The sequence below is a fragment of the Erpetoichthys calabaricus genome, chromosome 18 (genome assembly GCF_900747795.2).
Source record: "Erpetoichthys calabaricus chromosome 18, fErpCal1.3, whole genome shotgun sequence".
NCBI lineage: Eukaryota > Metazoa > Chordata > Cladistia > Polypteriformes > Polypteridae > Erpetoichthys > Erpetoichthys calabaricus.
In genome coordinates, this window is record NC_041411.2 from 13,985,275 (window position 1) to 14,001,124 (window position 15,850).

The window sequence follows — 15,850 nt, forward strand, 5'->3', positions numbered from 1 at the left end:
GTAAAAAAAAATAAAAATTATATGAAATAAATTTACAACCGGCAGCATGAACTCAGATTTAAATCAATTGTATGTATTTATGCATAAGATATAAGTTGAATTTAATGATTCATCTTTGTTGAATTGTATTTACACCTTATGTAAATACACTGTAGAAGGAAATTAAAAAGGAAATCTATAAAAAAAAATTACTTTTTTTAAGTTCAACATTTCTCTTTTGTTCAGGTTTACCTGGTATGTAGTCACTGGTTAATTTTGCTTGAAAATAGCGAGTTACCTTATTAATTGTTTTATATTACAAAGCACATGACACTGAGTGTAGTTATGTTTTCTGAGGTTTTTTTTTTTTTTTTTTTTTTTACTTTATTCATGGTACAGTCTTCATGGGATCAAAAGATAAGTGTATTTGCTGTGTTTCTGATGATCTATTTTAACTGAGTTTTGCACAGGCAAGGTTTACAGTGTGACAAATATGGACATGACTTCTAACAAAGATGAGTCTTCAGATCTGACACAGTCCTAATTTATTTAAAACCTTCAGTATTTTCATGATTGTTATTGTGTACTTGACCTTGTTCACTGTGCCATTTTACAGCTTGTACAGAACATCTCGCAGCCTGGCGCAGACCTGCTATGCCTTTTGAGCTCACAGTTGCTTTAATGGTCAGCTCAATTATTTTAAGAATATTGTTTTTTAGAGCTATGCTTTTACACGTACCTCTTTGTCACGTTAGCAGACTACATTTAAAAAAAATTTTGTGTTTTCTAAGTCACTGGGCCTCCGTATTGTGCTGTTGGTTATTTGGATATATCAGAAGTACTTCAAATCAAAGTATTTTTCTTCATACTATATATATATATATATATATATATATATATATATATATATATATATATATATTTTTTTTTTTAATCAGGGGCTAATATTAGCTCACTTGCCAGTTCAAATTCAGTATATGCCAGAAGTGATTCCACTCCATTAGGTCCTTGAGCAAAACCCTTAACCTGCAATTGCTCTATCCTGCATATGACGTTAAACTGCATCTAGCTCTGCAAGCAGGTCCTCCAGCTTGCAGGGAAAATTTGGAGGTTGGTGGCAGGATTGGCACTCCAGCCATAATAATAATAAATAAAAAAAAAAAAATTAAGCTAGTGTGGTGCTGAGTTGTCACCTGTTGCATGGCTGCACTTGATCCTGAGTTAGTTCATCGTGTGGTGAATGTTTCAGTGCATTGTATTAGTCCATGCTCCCAACCTCCCTTCTCCTCCCTGAGGTGCATACTATTGCGAACATTCCACATACAGTTCTTGGTGATGATGGTGTGAAAGAGGTTGCAGCAGATCTCCGTATCAAAGCAGTATTCGGTAACATTATAGAGAGCTGAGTTAAAGTTGACTCATTCAAAGGTAAAAATCTCAAATCCCCATTGGCATCAAAACCTAGAATTAGTACGGCCTCAGTATATAGTGGATTTGAATAAATATCTACCAACACAAAAAAAAAGGAAAAGGTACTAATTACTTGTACAGTAATCCCTCCTCCATCGCCGGGGGTTGCGTTCCAGATCCCCCCCCCCGTGAAAGGTGAAAATCCGCGAAGTAGAAACCATATGTTTATATAGTTATTTTTATATTGTCATGCTTGGGTCACAGATTTGCACAGAAACACAGGAGGTTGTAGAGAGACAGGAACGTTATTCAAACACTGCAAACAAACATTTGTCTCTTTTTCAAAAGTTTAAACTGTGCTCCATGACAAGACGGAGATGACAGTTCCGTCTCACAATTAAAAGAATGCAAACATATCTTCCTCTTCAAAGGAGTGCGTCAGGAGCAGAGACTGTCATAAAGACAGACGAAAGCAAACAGATCAATAGGGCTGTTTGGCTTTTAAGTATGCGAAGCACCGCGGCACAAAGCTGTTGAAGGCGGCAGCTCACACCCCCTCTGTCAAGAGCACAGAAAGAGAGAGACAGAGAAAAACAAGCAAGCAAAAATCAATACGTGCCCTTCGAGCTTTTAAGTATGCGAAGCACCGTGCAGCATGTCGCTTCAGGAAGCAGCTGCACAAAAGATAGCAACGTGAAGATAATCTTTCAGCATTTTTAGAGGAGCGTCCTTATCGTCTAGGTGTGCGAACAGCCCCCCTGCTCAATCCCCCTACGTCAGGATCAGAGAAAGAGAGAGAGAAAAGTAAGTTGGGTAGCTTCTCAGCCATCTGCCAATAGCGTCCCTTGTATGAAATCAACTGGGCAAACCAACTGAGGAAGCATGTACCAGAAATTAAAAGACCCATTGTCCGCAGAAATCCGCGAACCAGCAAAAAATCCGCGATATATATTTAAATATGCTTACATATAAAATCCGCGATGGAGTGAAGCCGCGAAAGGCGAAGCGCGATATAGCAAGGGATTACTGTATTCTGCTATTTCCAAATAATAAAATAAAAAATGTGTAACAATAAATAACAAAATAAAGATGCACAAATAACACAAAGTTCCAAATCTCAGTTTTTCACAACAAAGCTTTTGAAGCCAATACCTACAGTAGGTGAAGCCAATACCTACAGTAGGTAACGTGTTTGAACAGTGCAAACTACTTACAGTGACAGAATATACTATACACCAGGGGTGCCCAATACGTCGATCGCGATCAACCGGTAGATTGGAAAGGTAGTGCAGGTAGATCGCGTTGCATTCAAAAAAATTTTATATCCTCCCTATGGCATTTGCCACTTGATTGACATACAGGGCGGCTAGTCTGAAATCTCTTTTCTTCTAACACACTGGTCATCCCGCACGCACGATCAAACGCGCGAGCTACTGCAAAACTCCAGCTATCTAAGTGATCTAGTTAGCCTTCCAATTTATATCGACTAAAAAAGGGATTTAAAAAAAAAATTTGGGGGGTTGGGGATTGTGGGTATGGGCTGGATGTGGAATTGGAAGAGGATTTTTTTCTCTCACAATGTCACAATTGAAGTGCGTTTGTCTGATCTGCCAATCTATCATTGCTATTCCAAAGAAGGAAAATGTGGAAAGGCACTTTCGAGCTGTTCATAAAAACTACGAAACTGACTTCCTTTCCGAAAAGTGATCTGAGAAAGAGAAAGGAGAGGGAACTAAAATTGCAGTTAATCAGACAGCCATGATTTTTCATTCAGCTGAATTCAAAAGCAAAGGCAAACATACCGAAGCATCGTTCTGGGTGAGTCACTCGATCATTAAGCATAAGAAGTCCTTCCAAGATGGAGAGATAATAAAAGAGGCCTTCGTTGAGGCAGATGGCTAGGGAGAAATTCCTGCTGAGATTTCGAGACCCCTGGCAGGAGAAAAAGGAGTTTCTCCTTGTCATTAAACATGCAGAATACAAGCAACTTAATGACGATCAATGGCTGCTAGACTTGGCATTTTTTTTCCGATCTGACCAACATGTTGAATGAGCTTAATTTATAGCTGCAAGGAAAAGAGAAAACCATGGTCAATATGATTAGCTCAGTTAATGCTTTCAAATGAAAAATGCAACATCTGTTCTCAAAGCTGCAGCGCCTTGATTTGGGGAACATCCAAAACCTTGTGTCAGAGCTGGAGACACAATGGAAGGCGTGTGCGCAACTTGACAGCATATGCTACACAGAGCAGATTGAAAATTGTGACTCGTGGCTATGTCTGATTTGTGAAATGGAGCCATGTGATTATTGTTGCTACGTCTGATTGGTGAAACAGTCATGCATTAGATCCACTGGTGGATTCTCTCTGGCAAAAATATAGCGTACTGTATCTAATGGGGGGAAAAAAAAGTAACGATTTGAGTGTTGCTCAGTGTAGTGGAGTAAGAGTAGCATTTCTTCTTCACAAATGTACTCAAGTAAAAAGTATGATGCAGTAAAACTACTCTTAGAAGTACAATTTTTTTTAAAAAGTTACTCAAGTAAATGTAACGAAGTAAATGTAATTCGTTACTACCCACCTCTGCCTGTGACAAAACAAAGGACTTGATGCGTTATGTTCCACTTGCTAGAGCATAATCAATGGAAAATATCAACCAAAAAAAAAAAAAAAAAACTTGGCTAAATTTTTTTCTTCTTCAGTGTCCCCCATTTCAGTCATATCCGCATTTTTGAGAATTTGTGGCATTTTTTTCTATTGTGGGAGATTTGTTTTACCTCTAAATACTGATACTGTATATCAAACATGTCTTTTCTTAGTGGGAACCTGCTGCTATAGACGTCGCATCCTACCAAATTTCATCTTAGCCAAACCGGAAGCAGTGTTTTCATTGATGATTGAGTCAACTTTGCAGTCTTGCTCAGTATTTTACAGTTGTGTTCTGTGGAGCACCAGAAATAACATGAAATATATTTGCTTCTAAGTGTCAAAAATTATATATACAAGATATCTAAGGCTATAAGATCTGTTCTCAGTGGATGGAATTTCCTGTAAACTACAGTCAGTCCATGAAAACTGCATCACTAGAGGTAAATATCAGTATATAAGTAAAGCACATGCCTGTAGCTCTTTTGCATCACATTTTCTATTAGGTAAAATTTTGAAATGTTAATTACACAATGGAGTGGCCACATTGGCCTTGCCTGTCTTTGGGGTTCCCCTCGCAAAAACTGGAGAATATGCATCCATGATTATTTGGAGCATTGAAGTGTCACTGCTGCTAATCTTCTCCTTCTTCATCTGTTCCCACTTGTATGTGGGGTTGATGTTACAGGTTTTACCATGATTTTTATGGCCGGATGGCTTTCCTTATTCCAACCCTCCTCCATTTATCCAGTGTTAGGGCTGGCTTCAAAATGGATGCTGGGTTGCAGCTAATGAGATCAATTAAAAAAAAAAAAAAACAATAAATGGAAACTGTCCATTTGTAACTTCTTCCAGTTTACTTTCAATCAAATCAGAATGTCTTCCAAATTCCACGACCAATCTAGAAAAGCATTTTCTTACGTAACACAAAACAATTTATAAATCTATGTATCATTAGAAAGTGATAGCTTATTTGTCAGATTACTTAATTTTTAAAAAAAAAATTTTTTTTAACAAAACACACATTTTTTTTTGAGTGTTTGGTTCATGTACAGTTAAAATTTTGACAACCACAATATGAGATACAAGAAACTGACAGTGGCAGTACAATATAATCAAGTATAGATAGAGGGGAGGGAATGAAATGTAAAGGCCAACTGGACTGTTTTAAAAGTGGCAAAGACTTCCAAAAACTATCTATATGGATATGCATTCTTCTGATACGTGTACACTCCTAAGACATGATTGAACACCTGGGGATATTGCTGGCTCTAGTATTAGACTTACTTATTGAGTCTGAAGGATTTTTTTTTTTCTTCATGTTTCCTCTGGTGCTCCATGCCATTGGCATTGTAAACGGCGTTTTAAATAAGTAATGCTTCACTTAAGAGCATGTGTTTGTGGAGCTAATAAATGTATGTCACATTTGTGAAAAATAAAATAAACCCAAAGACCATATTTTGGATTTTTTTTTATGGCCTCCACTGTGAAAGGGCTAACTTACTGACTTTATTGGACTTCAGCATTTTAAGACTTTTTGCAATGATTTTGTATTAGCTATTTTTAATCTATGCAGATCTGCACCCTTTTTTATCTTCTGTTAAATAGTATTTAGATAGATACTTTATTAATCCCAAGGAGAAATTCACATACTCCAGCAGCAGCATACTGATAAGGAAACAATATTAAATTAAAGAGTGATAAAAAATGCAGGTAAAACAGACAGTAACTTTGTATAATGTTAACGTTTACCACCCCGGGTGGAATTGAAGAGTCGCATAATGTGGGGGAGGAACGATCTCCTCAGTCTCAGTGGAGCGACATTGACGGCAGTCTTTCGCTGAAGCTGCTCCTCTGTCTGGAGATGACACTGTTTAGTGGATGCAGTGGATTCTCCATGATTGACAGGAGCCTGCTCAGTGCCCGTCACTCTGCCACAGATGTCAAACTGTCCAGCTCCATGCCTATACAATACAGTTTATTTTTGTATAGCTCAAAATCACACAGGAAGTGCCGCAATGGGCTTTAACAGGCCCTGCCTCTTAACGGCCCCACAGCCTTGACTCTCTAAGAAGACAAGGAAAAACTCCCAAAAAAAACCTAGTAGGGAAAAAATGGAAGAAACCTTGGGAAAGGTAGTTCAAAGAGAGACCCCTTTCCAGGTAGGGTGGGTGTCAAAAGAAGGGGGTCAATACAGTACAATACAATACACCATATACACATACAGAAGTTGATGTAGTCAGTAGTGCAGTCAACAACCTCCTCAATGTTCTCACTATGTGACCGCTGCAGGATATCCCAGTCTGTAGTTCCAAAGCATTCTCTCAGAGCCTTCTCAGCCTCCGGGGACCACTTCCTGAATGAACGTGTAGTTGTAGGTAGGACCCTCACTCTTGGTTTGTAGTGAGGCTGAAGCAGAACCAGGTTATGATCTGCTTTCCCAAGGAAATGTCATTACTACTGTTGACAGTGATGCATTGAGTTTTGATGTAGTGTGTGTTGAATCATAATGTTCATTTAAATTTTTGCACAGAGAATTGGGTGTTAGGACAATTTTCTTTATGTATCTGTTCACTTTTATTACATTTTGGGTTATGGTGGAAGATCAAATAACAAAAATGTGTTTAAACTCCGATACTTCAGCAGCTCAATAGGAAATCTGAAACTGTGCTAAGAAGTCGGGAGGGAGTCATGTGATCCTTCATTCCCTGCAATCCTATTAAGATACATCAATTGCATTTGATAGGTGTGGCATGCTTTCTTACTTGACATTTGTTTTGTGAAGCTGGCCTAAAGAAGACGGATAGATTCAAGCCCCTATACTGTAGAGCAGTGGTTCCCAAAGTTGACTGGGCTCTGACCCACCTAACAAAAACTGCCAAATTCGGGACCCACCTCTTAGCCGTCTTAAAAAGGGGGCATAAAATATTGGTAACGCTCAGATTCCCTAGTAACGAGTCGCGGAACTACTTAATGGTGTCTTATTTGTTTGGGCTGTTTATTTTGTTTAAAGTATTTTTTTCATTTGACATTAATTTGTTATCATCACAGACAACATATATTGTACTTTAGCTCACAAACAGTCACTATGGAAATTTAAGCGTCACCAATATGAATGAAGGACTTTTCAAATAAGAAAAAAAACAACTTTAAGTTACAATTTTTTATTACTTAAATACCTACAAGGACTGTTATTTCAATGAGAAGGGTGTATTTGTTTCCTATTTTTTGTCATTACAGCTTTAGCATCAACTTCAATTTTAGTTACTTTTAATCGCAGTGAGTTTGATACGTCCAATTTATTTCGGTATTTAGTTTTAATGCTGATCATAGCCGAAAATCCGGCCTCACATAGATGTGAGGTACTGAAGGGGAGGAGGACCTTTATAGCTTCATCAAACAGGCAAGGATAGTTCCCAGCAACTGAGAGCCAGAATTTCGTTAACTGCTTGCGATTGAAACTATTTTTCAGTGACGTATCTTCTGATAAATCAATGAGTTCTTCACTTGCTTTTGTTGACATACTACTTGGTAGGCGGTCTTGAAATGGGTTACAAATCCAATTCAACGAGTCGAGCTTTTTCATCTCTTCCCCGAAATAGGCATCAAAGTTATTTTTTAACAATGATAAATTAGTGGAAATTGCAGACAGTACGTTCGTCTTTGGCTGCACTTGGTTTTCTATAATAAAAGTTTCAAGAGTTTCAAAACAATCATACTTGCCATCCTCAATACAACTTTTCCACAACATAAGCTTTTTCATAAACGCTCGAATTCTATCGTGAACTGCAAAAATGTCTGATTCGTTTGAACCTTGCAAATACAAATTGAATTCGTTTAATTTCGAAAAAATATCCAAGTATGTGAGCTTGAGAATGAATTCTTTGTCCAGTAGAGATTCAATATATTCAGTTTTTCCTTCCAAGTAAATTGTAACTTCATTGTGTAATTCCACTAATCGTGTCAGTACTTTCCCCCTGGATAACCAACGTACCTCCGTATGCAGAAGAAGAGATGTATGAAGACTACCCATTTCTTCACACAGCTTTTGAAATAAACGTGCTTGTAAGGGTTTTGTTTTAATATAATTTACAATTTTCACAGCTGTATTTAGTACTGTTTTGAAATCATTAGGTAATGCTTTTGAAACCAGTGCTTCTCTGTGAAGTGTGAAGTGCACAGGGGCTTTGTTTAAGAACTCTTGTAACGACACTGCTATTTTTCCCACACATAGCCTGCGCACCGTCAGTGCATATACTGAAACAGTTCTTCCACTGTAAACCTTTCTCTTTTATATAGGAATCAATTGCATTGAAAATTTCCTCGGCCGTTCCACGACTAATTGGCTTGCAGAACAAGATATCTTCATGCGCGTCGTTTTGCCATATATAACGCACAAAAACAAGTAGTTGAGATAGGCCTTGCATGTCAGTAGACTCATCTAGTTGTAGCGTATAATATTTACTACAAACTACCCTCCGGATTAATTCGTCCTCTGCCCATTCAGCCATTTCGTCGATTCGTCGTGCAACAGTATTATTGGACAGTGGTATGCGCTCGATTTCCTTTACTTCTTTTTCTCCAAACATCGCTCCAACAGCATCTTTAATCGATGGTAACACTAAATCTTCGCCAATGGTATGAGGCTTTCCTGCTCTGGCGATCCTTAAGCTAATGAGGTACGAGGCATATACAGCATTTTCATTAATATTAATGAAATGTGAAACAATATTTTTTGAAGATTTCATATCCAACAATTTTCTTTGAAAAAAATCTACTGGCTTATTCGTAAAATGGGAATGCTTCGTTTCTATATGACACGTCGACTTACTTGGGCGCATACTTTCGTTCGCTAATATTTCGTAGCAAATCACGCATTGAGGACGCAGATCTATCGTATCATGATTCCAAGTGAATCCTAGTTTTAGATATTCAGGGTCATATTTTCTTACAACTTTCCGTCGTTTCGATTCATGCAAACTCATTGAGGGAGCTTGGAAGTCAGCCTCAGTGCCACTTTTGTCATTTATAAGAACATCTTCTGTCTTTTCATCACAATCAACCGGCGGCGGCGACGTAGTTTTTGCTATCCGTTTCAACCACTTTTCCATTATTATATTCAAACGTTAATTGTTTTTAAAAAGATTATAAGGGCGTACGCTAACGAACACAACACAACGCGATAAAGAATGTCACAAAAACAGACGTCCGGCTGTTAGCCCGATCGGTTGGAATATCGTCTTATGTTTCAGGGCCCACTCAATATTCGCTTGCGACCCACAGTTTGGGAAATGCTGTTGTAGAGTGATTTTTTTTATTGTCTTTATAACTCATTTGAAACAGTACAATTCAGTGCTCATTCATGTCTTAAGTGCATAAAACTTTGCAATACACCTGAAGTACAGACTATGCTAGATATGGCAAGAGAGTATGCACACACTCATTTTGTGCAAAAGCTTCTATGGAAACTTCCATCCATCCATCCATCCATTTTCCAACCCGCTGAATCCGAACACAGGGTCACTTACTACAAATGTCAAAAACCTGTATATGTTTCTGCACAAACAAGGTACAGTGCATCCAGAAAGTATTCACAGTGCATCACTTTTTCCACATTTTGTTATGTTACAGCCTTATTCCAAAATGGATTAAATTCATTTTTTTTCCTCAGAATTCTACACACAACACCCCATAATGACAATGTGAAAAAAGTTTATTTGAGGTTTTTGCAAATTTATTGAAAATAAAAAAACTGAGAAATCCCATGTCCATAAGTATTCACAGCCTTTGCTCAATACTTTGTCGATGCACCTTTGGCAGCAATTACAGCCTGAAGTCTTTTTGAATATGATGCCACAGGCTTGGCACACCTATCCTTGGCCAGTTTCGCCCATTCCTCTTTGCAGCACCTCTCAAGCTCCATCGGGTTGGATGGGAAGCGTCAGTGCACAGCCATTTTAAGATCTCTCCAGAGATGTTCAATTGGATTCAAGTCTGGGCTCTGGCTGGGCCACTCAAGGACATTGACAGAGTTGTCCTGAAGCCACTCCTTTGATATCTTGGCTGTGTGCTTAGGGTTGTAGTCCTGCTGAAAGATGAACCGTCGCCCCAGTCTGAGGTCAAGAGCGCTCTGGAGCAGGTTTTTCATCCAGGATGTCTCTGTACATTGCTGCAGTCATCTTTCCCTTTATCCTGACTAGTCTCCCAGTCCCTGCCGCTGAAAAACATCCCCACAGCATGATGCTGCCACCACCATGCTTCACTGTAGGGATGGTATTGGCCTGGTGATGAGCGGTGCCTGGTTTCCTCCATGCATGATGCCTGGCATTCACACCAAAGAGTTCAATCTTTGTCTCATCAGACCAGAGAATTTTCTTTCTCATGGTCTGAGAGTCCTTCAGGTGCCTTTTGGCAAACTATAGGCAGGCTGCCATGTGCCTTTTACTAAGGAGTGGCTTCCGTCTGGCCACTCTACCATACAGGCCTGATTGATGGATTGCTGCAGAGATGGGTGGCCTTCTGGAAGGTTCTCCTCTCTCCACAGAGGACCTCTGGAGCTCTGACAGAGTGACCATCAGGTTCTTGGTCACCTCCCTGACTTAAGGCCCTTCTCCGCCGATCGCTCAGTTTAGATGGCCGGCCAGCTCTAGGAAGAGTCCTGGTGGTTTTGAACTTCTTCCACTTACGGATGATGGAGGCCACTGTGCTTATTGGAACCTTCAAAGCAGCAGAAATTTTTCTGTAACCTTCCCCAGATTTGTGCCTCAAGACAATCCTGTCTCGGAGGTCTACAGACAGTTCCTTTGACTTCATGCTTGGTTTGTGCTCTGACATGAACTGTCAACTGTGGGACCTTCTATAGACAGGTGTGTGCCTTTTCAAATCATGTCCAATCAACTGAATTTACCACAGGTGGACTCGAATTAAGCTGCAGAAACATCTCAAGGATGATCAGGGGAAACAGGATGCACATGAGCTCAATTTCGAGCTTCATGGCAAAGGCTGTGAATACTTATGTACATGTGCTTTCTCAATTTTTTTATTTTTAATAAATTTGCAAAAATCTCAAACTTTTTTCAGGTTGTCATTATGGGGTGTTGTGTGTAGAATTCTGAGGAAAAAAATGAATTTAATCCATTTTGGAATAAGGCTGTAACATAACAAAATGTGGAAAAAGTGATGCGCTGTGAATACTTTCCGGATGCACTGTATATACAGTGTGGATTTGACAAATTAAACTTCTTTTTCAAATCCCAGTGTTTTCTAAAAATTTAAATAAATACCTAGCTTGCATTGTTTGTTTTACCTTGTAAGTAATGGGGCATGAGTATTGATCCCTGTCTTGCGATTACACACAAATTATAAAATAGTTTATGCATGTAATTTTTGTAAAAATAAAAAATGTATTATGGGATTCGGCTCTTTTAAAAGAAAACCAGCTGTACAAGCTAAGTCCGCACTAAACATAATAAGCTTTCACCCCTGTTGTGTCTTTGAGTTCTTGATGAAAGGTGAATTTAGTGCTGTTTTAGTTATTGAATAGTAAAAAAAGAAAATTAAAGGATTAATGCTATTTGCAGGAGTGATTGTGGTATGAGAATACTTTACTAAATAAATTACAATATATTAAAAAGTATTGACTGTAATACATTACAAGAAACTTAATAAAGAGAACATTAGGCAAGCTCCTCAAGAAAGGAGCTCTTGAATAAGCTTGAACACATATTAAATGTTCGTTACTGAGACTTTTTAATGTGGCTCATCTTGAATGAATTTCTTGCCTGGGGCTAGTGAAGATCCACGTCAACGTAAATCTTTGAAAGGCAAAACAAAGGATATGTTTTAGAAGCTGAAAAAATGAAAATGATAAAGAGAGATGCAACTTTTTTTTGTCTGTATAGCCTGCTTTCCTTCCTTCTTTCTATTCACTGCCTTTTCAAATGAATTTGTAAGTATAGAATACATTTTAATACAATGAGTGTTTAATTAAAAAAAAATAAAATGAAGTAAATCTTGGTTCTTATTTACAAGAATACCTTTCTCTTGCATCTTATTGGTGGTATTGTCTTCATATTCCACAAAGTTCACTTAAAGATTGCAATAAACCTTTTGAGAAAGTTGAGATATATAATTTTTTGTTTAAAATTTGTTACCTTTACCTTTTGTGTTGCTCATTTGCTTTATTTTTTTATTTTATTCTTGTTAAATAAAGCAAAAGTCTGGGGGACGACCGAAAGGTAAGCTTGGAGCATCAACAGCAGTCAAGCTGGCAGCAAACCGGACCACAGCAGGAGCCCGCCGGAGACGGACAAGGTGCCGAAAGTGTGAAGCATGTTTACGGACAGAGTGTGGGGAGTGTCACTTCTGTAAGGACATGAAGAAATTTGGGGGCCCAGGAAGAATGAAGCAGTCCTGTATCATGAGGCAGTGTATTGCTGTAAGTAAACCAAAATGACTGACCTAATGGAGAAGACTGTTTGGAAAGTTATATTGCAACTTAAGAAACATTTTTTAAGGTTTATTACTTTAAAATCCAAAGACTAGATGTAGAGCATAACACTGTTGAATAGAAATTTTAATTTTAGTCAATTTTTATTCTCAGTTGCTTCAAGTGATGTAATTCATGTAAACTGAAACTTTTATTTTCCCTTTATGATAGCCAGATTTTCATTTTAAGAGATTGTGTAAATCATCACATTAAAACTTTATAGCTCCCTGTTAGTTGTATCCTATTAAAGTTTAACTTGTAACAGTTTACTTTACTGAAATATTTGTTTAAAAGAATAGCTTGATAGTTGTCAAAAGGTCCTTTTGTATTGTGTCTCCAAGGCTTTTTGCTCTCTTAAGTTTGCCCTACCCCTCTCTCATCTGTTAGCTGGCTTGTTAGTCTTACTTTTGAGATTGACTCATTAAGGAATATCCCAGGAGGCTTGCAGGATTTCCAGATTGGGGTGTACAGAATTTTTTTTTATGGTATATAGAGTTTCATAATTTCAATACTTTTTTTGCTCAAGCATGTTTTGAGTGTAACTCAATCAAGTAGAAAGGTCAGCACTGATAATTCAATAAGCCCGCAGATTTTTCTGGATGGTGCATGTACAAAAGCTTGATACTGGAGGAAAAAAAAAAGATTGTCTGGGTTGTGGACACAGTTATGTAAAGAATTGACACTTCCTCCAGTGGCACTACAAGTGAAATGGTTGTAAAATGTGACCGAAGACAAGGGCTCACAGTTGTCTTTGTTTGTATTTGGTCTATAAAAAGTCTATAAACCTACTAACAGTCTAGCCAGACAGTAGACATCTCTACTTCCCTGTTATTGTTAATATGTGAGAATGTCTGCTTGTGTGCTTATGGATTGTTAATTGCATTTCAGATACACACAGTTCTTTCCATTCATGGTGTATACATCTTCCTACCTCCATTAAAGTGCCCTTTCTAAGCGTGGTGGTGTCTGGTCAACAGGTCCAGCTAATATAATGGTTAATAAAGATTCTGACAGTCTTAGATAAGCAAAATCTGCTTAGTGGAACTTTGCATATTGATAAAGCAGTTGTTTTAACAGCTGACTCACAGTTTTCAGATGCTGCTGCTGTTGTCATTATTTATACTATTGAGCTTATCATGCTCATTTGACTGGCTGCTTCTACCCACTTGAGCTGGCTACTCTTTGCTTGTGCATGCAACTCTCTCTTTAGTACTGGGAAAGTCTAGATTGTGAATTTGAGGATTTTAACTGCCTACATTATGTAGACGTAAAATCATTAATTTGCCAAGGTTTTTCAGGCAAAGACCGCAGACTTTTTTTGTGTGTGATAGGTTTTTTTTTTTTTTTTTATATCATTTTGATTATCTCATCTAAATCATTATCATCATTTTCTCACATGATTGAGATTATATATCTAACCTCCATTCTCTGATCCTAATTAGTCCAGCTTAGGGGGCTGAAGTTGGTGCTGAGAGCATCAGATGCTGGGACAAAAGTAATAGTAAGAGCAATCATGGATAATTAAATAGAGAACAAATAAACCAGTTATAAAATAGATGACACAATAGATTGCGCTGTGAAGCTTTTTTTTTTCTTAAATTTTCAGAATAAGCAACATTTTTATACACTAATAGATGTAATGGATCTTGGAATATCATCTACACCCTTTTGGTGGTTGTTGCAAGGTCTCTGGAAACCAAATTGCAGCTTCTTAATGCACTGCCTTTTTATGATTTTCTATTTTGTTCTTGGATAAGTAATAAGATTTTCATGACAGTGCTGGTATTGGCCTAATACTTCATATTGCAGTTATACATTCCTAGAAGTAGCAGAACACTAATATAAATATCTCAGAAAAGTGATTTAAGTCTTAGGCATTTTTCACCATTTTCAAGTGTTCTCTTGAAATAAAATTAAAACACAGACTTTAAATGTACTTGAATCATTAATTCATTCATTCATTCGCAAAGCTGCTTAATCCACTTTAGGGTTGCAGTGGGGCTGAAGCTGCGGTGGATGTAAGGCAGGAAGCCACAATGGACAGCCTCCCGTTACATTGTTGGGGTTCCTCACACTTTAGAGTGGCCAGTTAACCTAGCCAGTACATCTTGGCGTATATGAGAGGAATACTGGAGTACCTGAAATATAACTACACGCTAGAATTGTGTGCAAGTTGAACACTGGCAGTCACTGGAAGTAGAATTTATACTCGATTCAGTGAAGGAGTAGTGCCAGGACCCGATTTAAATGTGCAGATGTTTGTGTTCAGTATACTTGCAAATGAAGCACATATCTGTATGTTTTAATATTAATCTCTGTTGGATGATTTACAGTAATGTTTTGTTAAATGAACACTGGCCGATATGGTATGGATTCGTGACAACTCAGCTGCCTAGGAATCATGGCTGTGGTTAAAGTGTTTACATTTATCCCGTGTACTCCCTGAACAAGTGCTACACAATACACCATAAATTGTACACTCTGTATTTGCAGTATGACGGTCACTGCATCCATAGTTTTTCTTTCTACAGGAACTTTTTCTTATTAGGCTCTAGAGATTGAATACATCAGAGTGTGGTTCTAAAATTAAAATTTTAAGATACACTTTTGTTTTCAGACCATCTTTTCTCCAAACATTCATCATCTAATGAGGAGTTTCATTTTGAAAACTGGAGCAAATTTGCCATATTAGCCAGTATACTTGCTCCAAACCGTGGTGATCTTTATCCTCTGTCATGAATTGATGTTCTTCACTCCAGTTGTATTGGATTTATTGAAGGTCTGTGTACATGTCCTGCCACTGCAGCCTTTTCACATGTGTGTTTTAACTATCAGCATTGTGGTATGTTGTGTTTCCGCACAATTTAATGTGGAACCCTAACAGTAATTGTTTTTTCCTATCCCTATTATTTCATTGTGTATACTGTTGGTATATGGATGACTATAAATGTTAGGAATAGTCATTTGTGCTGTGCATTTTTAGATGCTAATGATCACATGGAAACTTTCAAGGTTTTATCAGTAGAACAGAGTCCTTTATTAATAATATTTCTGTTCCATCCATTCAGCCTGTGCTTCCCCACACTGCAGTTTGCCTTGTTTGTGGTGAAGCAGGGAAGGAGGATACCGTTGATCAAGAGGAGGAGAAGTTTAATATCATGTTGATGGAGTGCTCCATTTGCAATGAGATTGTGCATCCAGGTTGCCTCAAGGTAAACTCAAATGTCTCTGGACACACTTGTGCAGCTACTGAGCATGTGCAAACTTTTTTTTTTTTTTTTTTTTTTTAAGCCAGCTCATTGTTTAATTAGCATCAGAAGATAAGTGA

General features: G+C 37.9%; 1 protein-coding gene across 6 annotated transcripts in view; it reads left to right on the forward strand.

The window, feature by feature from the left end:
- Positions 1 to 15,850, forward strand: part of LOC114668495 (lysine-specific demethylase 2B) — a 110,410-nt gene that overhangs the window by 83,420 nt on the left and 11,140 nt on the right. For all 6 annotated transcript variants that reach the window (XM_028824264.2, XM_028824267.2, XM_028824266.2 and 3 more), the window contains 2 exons: positions 12,247 to 12,471; positions 15,591 to 15,734. In XM_028824264.2, coding sequence (XP_028680097.1) covers positions 12,247 to 12,471; positions 15,591 to 15,734 — 369 coding nt within the window. The remainder of the gene's footprint in view (positions 1 to 12,246; positions 12,472 to 15,590; positions 15,735 to 15,850) is intronic.